Source organism: Somniosus microcephalus, chromosome 27 (genome assembly GCF_052327205.1).
Source record: "Somniosus microcephalus isolate GS21.2 chromosome 27, FLI_Smic_1.0, whole genome shotgun sequence".
Taxonomy (NCBI): Eukaryota; Metazoa; Chordata; class Chondrichthyes; order Squaliformes; family Somniosidae; genus Somniosus; species Somniosus microcephalus.
Genome location: NC_141013.1, coordinates 35,287,499 through 35,299,608, shown reverse-complemented (window position 1 = coordinate 35,299,608; position 12,110 = coordinate 35,287,499). Strand labels below are relative to the sequence as shown.

Here is a 12,110-nt window from a genome sequence, read left to right as displayed (position 1 = left end):
TTCGTGAATTTCTTCCCTCCAGCCAGGTTCGCAAAGAGATCCTCTGTTTTGGGAATAGGATACTGTTCTAGTTTAGACACCCTATTTACTGTCAATTTGTAATCTCCACAAAGTCTTACCGAATTGTCCGGTTTTAAAACAGGTACAATGGGAGCTGCCTATTCTGAACATTTCATGAGTTCCAGAATGTTCTCTCTCAAAAGACAGTCAAGCTCAGCCTCTACCTTCAGTTTCATGGCATACGGCACAGGTCGTTGTTTAAAAAACCTTGGCAGTGCCTCCTTGTCGACATAAATCTTAGCTGGGGGGCCATTAAATGTGCCAAGTTCTTCCTTGAACACGTTCTCATGTTCAATCAACACTTCTTGCAAAGACAATTGTTTGCCTCCCTCCATTTGATTTATTGCTCCCCAATCTAATTTAAGTTCTTGTATCCAGCCCCGACCTAACAAGTTTGGTCCAGAACCCGATATACAACTACAGGTAGCTGTTCCACGGTGTCCCTGTGTTGCACAGTTACAGTAGCTGTACCCAATGTCGCCACTCGTTCACCGGTATATGTTTTAAGCTGCATAGAGCAAGACTTTAACTCTGGAACTTTTGCACGGTTCCACAATTTTGAGTACTCCTCCCTGTTCATTATGGTTACACCGCATCCTGTATCCACTTCAAAGTTGACCTCAGAGTCATTTACTGTCAGTTGCAAAGTGATAGGATCCACTTTTGGAATGTTCTCTACCATACTATGCATTATGAACATGTCGTCTTCTTTCTCAGCTTCTCCGCTGATGTGATGTGCTCCCTGTTTTTTCACTTCTCTTCCTAGGTTTTGCTTTCCTCCCCCTTTTGGTTTGTATTCCTCCAGGGTAGCTTTTGCCCTGCATGCACGTTTTATATGTCCTTTTTTCCCACACTTGTGGCACTTTTCCTCCAGGAACCTGCATTCCCTCGCCAGGTGATCGCCATTGCATCTATAACATGCCTTTACATGCTCCCGTTGTGGTTTCTGACGCATATTTAACTTGTGCACATTAACCTGACCTCCAACTTTCTTTGACGTAGCCCAGTCTGAACCTTGTATTTCTTTTACATCTCAGTTCGCTGTCTCTATGGCTTGAGCAAGTTCCAATGCTTTTTCATACGTAAGCCCAGTCTCGGACAATAATCTGCTCTGCATTCGATCATCCATTATCCCGCAAACCAGCCTATCTCTCAGCATATCTTTCAGGTTGTTCCCGTAATTGCAATCGTGTGCCAATTTTCTCAACACCGCTACATAATCCAATACAGTCTCTCCCGGTTTTCTGTTCCGTGAATTAAATTTGAAATGCTGTACAATCTCACTCGGTCTGGGATTGAAATGTTCCTTCAGCAAGGCCACTAATTCAGCAAATGTACTGTCTCCCGGCTTTGCAGGACTGCATAAGTTTCTCATTAAACTATACGTCTGACTTCCCACGGAAGTGAGCAAAATAGCTCTCCTTTTTCCGACATCATCTATATCATTTGCTTCAAAGAAATGCATCAGCAACTCGCAGTACTCATCCCAGGTCTGCGTCTGAACATCAAAAGCAGAGATCTTTCCTACCATAGCAGCCATGATCGGTTATTCAGCGCTCTTTTATTTTTTTCTCCGTCACAATGTGATCAGTTGATCCTCGTCGCCAATATGTGATATCCGAGTGGTAAGGTCCGAAACTGAGAGAAGCGAGTTCTTAGGCAGAAAACCCAACTGTTTATTACACGGTGTAGCAGAGAAACATCTCTTACAGGCTGCAAGCAAAACACAGTATTTCTAAATGCACGAGCACCTAGATGGAGGAACCCCTCTGAGTCAGACCCATAATGCAATGCCACATTACCATACTAACTGGTGTACCAGGACATTACCTTAAACACTGGTGAATATGATCCCTTAATCTTTGGCTCCATCTGGTGGATAACTTAAACATTACATCCCAGATTACTATAAAGATACTATATAAATGCAATTTCTTTTTTTACCTCCATGTTTGAGCCTCCATTTATCTCTCTCTCCCACCCCTCTCCATCCTCATTTGCCTAATTTGCATGGTTTCCAATGCAACCTGTAGCAGGTATTAACACTGTTCCTTCTTGTTCTAACTCTCTGTCAAAATAAACAGCAGCAATGCTAGCTGGAATTGCTCAGCAGTATTGCAATTTGCATTTTCACAACCACACTGCACCATGCAACTTCACAGAGGACAGAGGGCCTAAATCCAGACACAGATTCACTCACAATGTTGTGCCTGAGCTATTGAGGCCACAGGCTTTAACCTTCAGAGGTTTGTCATTGTTGAAAGTTGGGGGCAATACTAATGCTAATGCAGTTATTGGCATATAATTCTCAACATACACATTTACGTGTATTATTAATAGGTTTAAAAATAACATGCTGACGTAAGAAAACTACTAGGCCCTTGGTCTGAGTATTAAACAAGGCTTTAATCAACTGTTTTTCAACATGGAGATCTAGTTGTGTCCTTCACTAGTTCCTGTTAAAGAATGTCCTGAGCAAGCTGGGCCCATGCCCGAGTATTTATACTCTCCCTGGACAGCGCCACCAGCAGGCCGCCCAGTATTACTTCATAAGTCCTTTTCACATGAATGACAAGGTTCATGTCACATGCATTTACATTTTTTTATTTTTTATTCGTTCATGGGATGTGGGCGTTGCTGGCAAGGCCAGCATTTATTGCCCAAACCGAATCGCCCTTGAGAAGGTAGTGGTGAGCCGCTTCAGTCCGTGTGGTGAAGGTACTCCCACAGTGCTGTTAGGGAGGGAGTTCCAGGGTTTTGACCCAGAGACGATGAAGGATCGGCGATATATTTCCAAGTCAGTGTGGTGTGTGACTTGGAGGGGAACTTGGAGGTGGTGGTGTTCCCATGCGTCTGCTGCCCTCGTCCTTCTAGGTGGTAGAGGTCGCGGGTTTGGGAGGTGCTGCCAAAGAAGCTTTGACGAGTTGCTGCAGTGCATCTTGTGGATGGTACACACTGCAGCCATGGCATCTTATCACGTCTCTTAAGCCTCCAGAAGCACTTCACGTACAATGAATTATTCTTCAACTGCTGCCATGGTTGCTGATGTAAGAAAAACTAGGCACTTGGTCTAAGCGTTAAACAAAGCTTTAATCAACTGTTTTACAAGATGGAGGTCTAGTTGTGTCCTTCACTAGTTCCTGTTAAGAATGTCCTGCACAAGCTGGGCCTGTGCCCGAGTATTTATACTCTCCCTGGACAGCGCCACCCACTCAGTATTATTTCATAAGTCTTTCTTTCATGAATGACTGATTCATGTCAGTTGCTATGTAGGCAAATATGGCAGCTATTTTTGGTGGTGTTGTTTGAGGGAAGAATGTTAGTCAGAACAGCCAGAGAACTCCCTGCTCTTCTTTGAATAATGCCACGGGATCTTTGAGGTTGCCTACTTTCAACATTTTCCTCGGACAACAGCCCTGAAGATTTTAGTGGATGAAAAGAAACCGAAATAACCCATGTACAATCGAACTTGTGTGAAATACTGGGGGAGACTTTCTGGACTGGAACACTCCCCTTTACAGGAAACTTCCAGTGTGTTCTTTCCATTCATTTAAATGGATTGAAAATTCGAGCAGGTTCCCTTATAGTCATGCCTTCCAATCGGCCCAATTCTCCAATATTTGCTTTGGCCGGGCAATCCAGTGGTGCCAGTCACTGACCCAGGACAATCACCTCACCCCAACTGTTTTCCTGAATGAACCAAGTTTATGGTTTTTTGTGCATATCCCATGGCATTGCTCACAGTGAGTGAACGGTAATCGAAGCTCTGGTTGTATGTTTCCAGGGAGAATGGGTGTGGGGGAAGGGGAAGGAAAGTTCCAGATATGAAATTAGATTTTTTTTCTTTGGTTCCTGGGACATTTGAGCCAATTTGACACTTTTTGTTCTACATTAACAACAGCTTGTATATTTATATACAGTAGCACCTTTAATATAGTAAAACGTCCCAAGGTGCTTCACAGGAGTGTTATAGGACAAAAATCTGACACCGAGCCACATAAGAAGAAATTAGGGCAGGTGACCAAGAGCTTGGTCAAAGAGGTAGGTTTTAAGGAGCGTCTTAAAGGAGGAAAGAGAGGCGGAGAGGTTTAGGGAGTTCCAGAGCTTAGGGCCTAGGCAGCTGAAGGCACAGCCACCGATGGTGGAGTGATTATATTCAGGGATACTCAATGTTTTATTACATTAAAGGCGCTATATAAATATAAAGTTGTTGTTGTTGTTGTTATAGTGGCAAAAACAGGTTGGAATGATCCTGAAATGTGACCTCTGAACACTCGGGTTTGAGATCAGCACCACAGTGCGTTACCTTCACCTCTGAGGTAGTGCTCATTCCAGTGCTGATCAAACGGCTACCGATATAAACTGGCAGCTAGATTTGCAATCAGAATTTGCATTGGTGTTAGCCGTTTGTCTGCTACTTCCAGCCTCTTGCATCAGTGGCTCTCTGCTTCCATACCAGCATTGCTGCCGCTCAAACTGTCTAGCTTGACTCACCTTGGGTAGCTACATTATATTAGTTTTAAACATTCAGGATGCATAGGATCATAAATATTGTATATTTTAATGATTGCCCTGATGTTAACATTCTGAAATAAAATACTTAATTTTTCCACCAAACAACACATCGAAACTTCAACAGAAGAAGCAGGGAATCCATTTTTCTGCATTAATTATTCTTCTCACGAATTGTTCTGTGGAGCATCCTATTCTGCAAGTGTTAACTCCTTGCTGTGGCACCTTGGGCACTGGTGATCCATTACTCATGCACAATCCTTGGCAGTGAGTGTCAACAAGCTGTTCAACTACAGGGGACTGCACAGTCAATCCTAATCCTGTGCTCGCCCGCTGACCGCACACATGCACGCACACACACACGCAGTGGGGCTGCTGGAATAGTGACCAGAAGCAGCAAATGTAGCCAATTTTGGTGTCTGTCTGGAGCAGTTTGTAGACGTAGATGAACATATTATCACTATATTCCCGCAGATAATACAAACATTTACAAATGCCAATGCGACTGAGGGAGTTGGGCAAAGTCCCGTCTTATGATGATTACGGTGTTAGGTATCATAGCCTGAACTACAATAAAAGCTGAATCAGTTAATGCTTTAATAGCTGAGAAGGATTATTGTGTCTCCGTCTGTCTGTCTGGTTCAGTTTCAACATGCTTTGGTAAATATAAAGAACTGGGTTCTACGTGATTCAACAAGAACGGAGCAGCTCAAAATAACTGGTTTTCACACAGCATTACAATAGGGGCTTGATGACGTTCTGGATTGCAAGAATCACCTTTAATTACTTGCATGGAACTTACTCATCAGAAAATACAACATAGTACTGCACTGTACTGTAACGTTAGGATCTGCAAGCTTTTGGTACGGGTGTAATTCTGCTCTTTGTACCATACAGGTAGCAACCTGAAACTGGCGGCATTGTTGCTGTACTTTGTGTACAAATGTTTGCATGTCGCTGTTATTGTTGCTGCTCTGTTGTCACGGAGCCAGCATGACTACATTCTTCCACTCTCAGGTGTAGAGTGGCAACTGAAGTCACTAACGATTTCCAGTTATCAGGTACACTGTTCATAGCTGGGCTACCACAGCAGCCCACGAGTCGTAGCAATCTGGCCAGTGAAGCCACTTTACTGAATCTGACAGCTATTGGACTTGTTGCCAGTGAACTGTTCTGATAACAAATGGAAATTTCATTATGAACAATCGAATAATGAAGTGCCAGCCGTGGCTCAGTGGGTAGCACTCTCACCTGAGTCAGACGGTTGCGGGTTCAGAGTCCCACTCCAGGGAGTGCTGCACTGTCGGAGGTGCCGTCTTTTGGATGAGATGTTAAACTGAGGCCCTGTCTGCCCTCTCAGGTGGCTGTAAAGGATCGCTTGGTGCTATTTCAAAGAAGAGCAGGGGAGTTCTCCCTGATATCCTGGCCAATATTTATCCCTCAACCAACATCACTAAAACGGATTATCTGGTCATTATCATGTTGCTGTTTGTGGGAGCTTGCTGTGCACAAATTGGCTGCCACGTTTCCCACATTACAACAGTGACTACACTTAATTGGCTGTAAAGCACTTTGGGACGTCCTGAGGTTGTGAAAGGTCGTAAGTCTTCCTTTCTTTTCTTTCTATGAAGTTTATTCTGAGTGACATAGATCCCATAACCATGAATCAGTTCTGAAAAGTCTTGAAACAAACTTGGCATTCCACCATATCTCGCTTTATGTTCATTTTACCATTGATAACATTCAAGACACACAACCTGCTTCACATTGGCTGCACTTAAAGTAAATTTATGGTTAAAGTCAAACACTGATAACAGATAAGGTTTTTAACATGTCATAAGAATATTGCTGTGCCATTAAAGCACTGTTTATTATGTTACTGACCGTAGGCAGTTCAGGAAGGCTAACTGAAGTATCAAAATACTTTGCATTTCTCTGAGAATAAATTGGGCCCTGTGTTTAGGTCAATAACAACTTGCATTTATCTAGCGCCTTCCATATAGGAAGCTTTAAACAAGGCACTTCAAAGGATGGAAAACTTCTTAGAGAGATGTGAACGGATTTGGGAGGTGACAACACGTTCAAGGACTTTGGATAGGAAAGGGAGATTGCAGATGAGGCAGCAATTTGCAACAACAGGGAGGTTGAGGGTGGTTTTTTTTCTGGAAGGGGCAATGATGGTAGTTTTGAAAAGGAGGGGGACAGCACTTGAGGAAGGGGAGCCATTCACAATGTCAGCTAGCATGGGGTCCAGGAAGGCAAGTTGACTGGTCATCTGTTTAGTGGGAATGGGGTCACGGGAGGATGGGGGGGGGATTAATGAATGAGATGAGTTCTGAGAGGGCATAAGGGAAGATGAGAAATAAACTAAAGACACGGGCTCAGGGCCAGAGCTTGCTCGGTGGGCAAGTGAAAGTGGGGAAGCAGCAGGGGGCAGTTGAACGGATGGTCTCAATCTTTGTGATAAAGAATTCCAGAGCTCCTCGTACTTGTTGGAGGTGAGAGTCTAGGGGGCTGGGGAGAAGGATTTAAGGAGATGGTTGATGGTGGAAAAAAGAAGCCAGGAGTTATCTTTGCTCTCTAGGGTGATCCTGGAGTAGTGAGCGTTTTTTGCAGAGTGGAGTGGACCCTCAATAGCGCTTGATGTGGTCCAGCCAGATCTGGTAATGGTTCGGTAAACCAGTTATGCGCCAGCCGCCAGGTACATTCAAGTCCATGCCCCTTGGACTTGATGGTGCAAAGATAGATGCCTTACCAGGGGGAACGACCAGGATGGGAAACGGTAAAGGTTTCACTGGGGAAAGCAAAATACCCTCCGTAATATCGCCCGTCTCCACTCCTATGCCTCAGCTCATCAACTACTGAAACCCTCATCCATGCCTTCGTTACCTCCAGACTCCACTATTCCAACGCTCTCCTGGCCGGCCGCCCACCTTCCACTCTCCAAAACTTGAGCTCATCCAAAACTCTGCTGCCTGTATTCTAGCTGTTTCCAATCTTGAAATGTGCCCAAGCACTGAGAGTGTAACGGGAGATAAAGCAAAGTAGCAGAAATATGGTCAATAATCCATGAGGTATTACCTGCTATAAAATCTTATAGTCACAAACTCCTCCATTAGTAAAAGAAAGACTTGCATTTAGAAACGCCTTTCACAACCTCAGGACGTCCCAAAGTACTTTACAGCCAATGAAGTACTTTTGAAACATAGTAGGAAACGTGGCATCCAATTTGCGCACAGCAAGCTCTCACAAACAGCAATGTGATAATGACCAGATAATCTGTTTTTTAGTGAAGTTGATTGAGGGATAAATATTGGCCAGGACACCAGGGATAACTCCCCTGCTCTTCTTCGAAATAGTGCTATGGGATCTTTTACGTCCACCTGAGAAAGCAGATGGGGCCTCGGTTTAACGTCTCATCCAAAAGACAGCACCTCCGACAGTGCAGCGCTCCCTCAGTACTGCACTGGAGTGTCAGCCTAGATTTTTGTGCTCGAGTCTCTGGAGTGGGACTTGAGCCCACAACCTTCATAGAATCATAGAAACGTACGGCACAGTAGGAGGCCATTTGGCCCATCGTGTCTGTGCCAGCCAAAAAAGAGCTATCCAGCTGAATCCCACTTTCTGGCTCTTGGTCTGTAGCCTTGCAGGTTACGGCACTTCAAGTGTATATCCAAGTGCTTTTTAAATGCAATGAGGGTTTCTGCCTCTACCACCCTTTCAGGCAGTGAGTTCCAGACCTCCACCAACCTCTGGGTGAAAAAAAATTCTCCAACTCCCCTCTAATCCTTCTACCAATTACTTTAAATCTATGCCCCCGGGTTACTGACCTCTCTGCTAGGGGAAATAGGTCCTTTCTCTCCACTCTATCTGGGCCCCTCATAATTTTATACACCTCAATTAAGTCTCCCCAGCAGCCTCCTCTGTTCCAAAGAAAACAACCCCAGCCTATCCAATCTTTCCTCATAGCTAAAATTCTCTAGTCCTGGCAACATCCTTGTAAATCTCCTCTGTACCCGCTCCAGAGCAATCACGTCTTTCCTGTAATGTGGTGACCAGAACTGTACACCGTACTCGAGCTGTGGCCTAACTAGTGTTTTATACAGTTCAACCTCCATGCTCTTAAATTCTATGCCTTGGCTAATAAAGGAAAGTATCCCGTATGCTTTCTTTACCAGCTGATCTACCTGTCCTGCTACCTTCAGGGATCTGTGGACATTCAACCTTCTGACTCAGAGGCGAGTGTGCTACTCACTGAGCCACAGGTGACGTCATTATTCTTCTGTCCATTGCAGACTCCAAACCCACGGTAGTACTGTACCGCCAAACTTTAGACAATGATTTCTGACAAAGACTTCTCAATCATTGTTTTGTACTTATATCGTAGTACTTTCAAAATATTACATTGTACCAAAGCATAGATTACAACTGCTACTTTTATCAGGTTTTCATTGAAAGTCTGTTACGATACTGCTACAAAATTCATTTCCACTGAATTATAAAAAGGAAAAACTTCAATGATTTCTTGGTTCTTGTCTTAATTGCTTCCTTCTGATTGGTTTGGTGCAGTTCTTTGTCCTTCACTGTGGTGTTTTCATAGAATCATACAGCACAGAAGGAGGCTTCCCTAAGTATCCAAAAATCTATTGATCTCTGTGGGCTAGATTTTCGGGGAGCCGTCAGGTGGGGTTTCAGGCGTGTGGGGGAGGAAATCCCGAATTTGGGGGTCCCGACACCATCCCGCCCAAAACCCCGCCCCACGTAAGTTTCAGGGGCGGCGGGTACCCGCCCTGCACTGGGACCCGCCGAAACCAGGCGGGAAGGGATTCGTGCCAATTAACTGCCTGTTAACAGGTAGTTAACAGGCAGTTTTTAGCCTAATCCCTATTTTGAGGGGTTTCGTGTGGGTTTCCCGACGGCTCCAAACCACGCCAGGTAGAGCAGGCGGGCTGTCGGGTTGAAGGAGTTGGAGAGGTCGCGATGTCGGCGCTCAGGTGAGTGATGGGTGCATGAGTGTAAATAAGAACATAAGAAATAGGAGCAGGAGTAGGCCAATCGGCCCCTCGAGCCTGCTCCGCCATTCAATAAGATCATGGCTGATCTGTAAAGGTAAGTGTGTTTGGTGTGTCTAAAGTGTGTAAAGAACTTTTACTTACCTGCACTTACCTTAACAGCCTTTCTTCCTGTAGCCATCAGGAGCCCATCACTCAGCCGGAACTGAAAGCTGAATGGCTGTGATCTGTCAAAAGTGACAGCCTTCAGCTTTGAGTGCCGGTGACAGTTCTAACTGAGTCTGTGCAGAATGACTCAGCTTAGAACTCAGACTGTCAGTGTTTGACAGCTTCAAACAGCTGTGAGACACTGATATTTCATCTGTCAAGACCTCTTGACAGATGAAATTTCAGTCTGTGACGTCACCTGTTGCCGGGTGGTCCTTAATTGGCCTGCTGAGCCCGCTGGGCAGGCTCAACAAGGTCAATCAAGGGAAAATCACGCGGATTGGCCGGACGTCGAAGTAGGCGGGTCAAAAACCCGAAAGGGGAAGTCCCGCCTTCTTCCCGACAGGTTCGGCAAAATCGACCCATGTGTTTAGTAGCCCAGTACAGGAGGCGCCTAAGTGAGTTGATGCTCAGAAGACCCACAACAATCTGGGTCTATAAAGTTATCAAGCCGCTGGAGGCCTAGACCTTTATATTTAGCTCCATTGATGGTACTCTCTGGAGGTAAAAGTAACTAAAGACTGGAAAGCTTAGCGCCCACTGGGGAAGTTTAGTTGGTCAAAATTGGGCTGCAGACAGCTCTGGGTGAGTTTGCAACTCCCTAACAACGTTTCCCCAGGACGCTGTGAGAATATTTGAAAGACCTAACATCTTGACCAAGGCAGGAGCACTTCATAATCCACAAAAAAAAATCCCTGTACATATATCTTTCAGGCCGATTCATTTTGGAGTACTTTTCTTGACAGTTCCTGACTGCTCCTCCAGCTCTTCCTTCCTAATAATCAGCCAGTGGCTCAATTGGCAGCGCCCTTGCTGCTGAGTCAGGCGGTTGTGGGTTCAAGTCCCACCCCAGAGACTTGAGCATCAAAGTTAGGCTGGCACTCCAGTGAAGTGCTGAGGGAGTGCTGCACTGTCGGAGGTGCCATCTTTCGGATGAGATATTAAACCGAGGCTCTATCTGCTCTCTCTGGTGGATGTAAAAGATCCCATGGCACTATTTCGAAGAAGAGCAGGGGAGTTATCCCCAGTGTCCTGGGCCAATATTTATCCATCAATTAAACAGATTATCTGATCTTTATCGCATTGCTGTTTGTGGGAGCTTGCTGTGCGCAAATTAGCTGCTGCGTTTCCTGCACAGTGACTACACTTTAAAAATACTTCTTTGGCTGTAAAGCGCTTTGGGACGTCCAGTGGTCGTGAAAGGCAAGTCTTTCTTTCTTTAATAAGACGGGACCTCTTTCAGGATAAAATAATTGTTCTTCTCACAATAATTCAGTCCGTACTTTGCACCTCTTTTTCAAGCCCTTGTGTATGACCGGGTGAGATCATGTGATGTTCACTGGTTAACTCGAATCTTTCTGTGATCAGTAGTCTGTTTCACAAACAGTTAGAATCAAACTGCCATTTAATTTAATGCATGCATGCAGTTTTAGTTGCTAGGTCACTTGCCCTGTTTTAGTGCTGCTCTCCTATTTTGTTCCAGTAATGCCCAATGTCACTCCACTGACACAGGCACAATACAGCCTGTGCTTTGGATGAATCAGAAAGAAAAAAACTTTTCTTTTTATTCATCTGATTGTCCAGATTGTATTCATTCTTCTTTAAAATGACATCTTAAATTACTGAATGAGAAACTCCTGACCTGTGAACGTGTGGTGAAACTTTCACACCGTCTGTAGATGATTCCATTTCACAGGGGAATGTGACCTCGTTTTCCTTTTAGTCATTACGTTATCCTGATTATGAACAATTAACTTTGCCCCGGATCCACTACATGTTACAGCCTGAGAATGATTATACAGAGAGCCAAGGTTAAACAAGCAATGGAGAAGCTGGGGATGGGTGTCATTCAAGGGCGCAAAATCATATATGGACATTTGCCCAGCTAAAGAATGGATGTGAGAGAGACAGACAGACCCCCCTCCTTTCCCTTTACCCCTCCCTCCTTTTCCTTTACCCCTCCCTCCCTCCTTTTCCTCTACCCCTCCCTCCCTCCTTTTCCTCCCACTCCCTCCCTCCTTTTCTCCCACTCCCTCCCTCCTTTTCCTCCCACTCCCTCCCTCCTTTTCTTCCCCGCTCCCTTTTCTCCCCTCCCTCTTTTCCCCCCCTCCCTCTTTTCCTCCCCTCCCTCTTTTCCTCCCCTCCCTCTTTTCCTCCCCTCATTCTTTCATCTCCCCTCCTACTCCTTTCCCTCCCCTCCCCCTCATTTTCCTCCCCTTCTTTTCCTCCCCCTCCATTTCATCTCCCTCCCCACCCCCTTCCTTATCCTCCCCCTCCCTTTTCCTCCCTTCCTCCTTTCCCCTCCCTCCTTTTAGGAAC

At 45.1% G+C, this 12,110-nt stretch overlaps 1 protein-coding gene across 1 annotated transcript in view; it reads right to left on the bottom strand.

Annotated features, from left to right (window-relative positions):
* The window catches only part of LOC147100121 (transmembrane 6 superfamily member 1-like), a 179,930-nt gene that overhangs the window by 165,662 nt on the left and 2,158 nt on the right, over positions 1 to 12,110 (bottom strand). The window contains exon 2 of the mRNA XM_085968842.1: positions 11,434 to 11,575. Within this exon, the coding sequence (XP_085824968.1) occupies positions 11,434 to 11,480 (47 nt within the window). The 5' untranslated portion in view covers positions 11,481 to 11,575. The remainder of the gene's footprint in view (positions 1 to 11,433; positions 11,576 to 12,110) is intronic.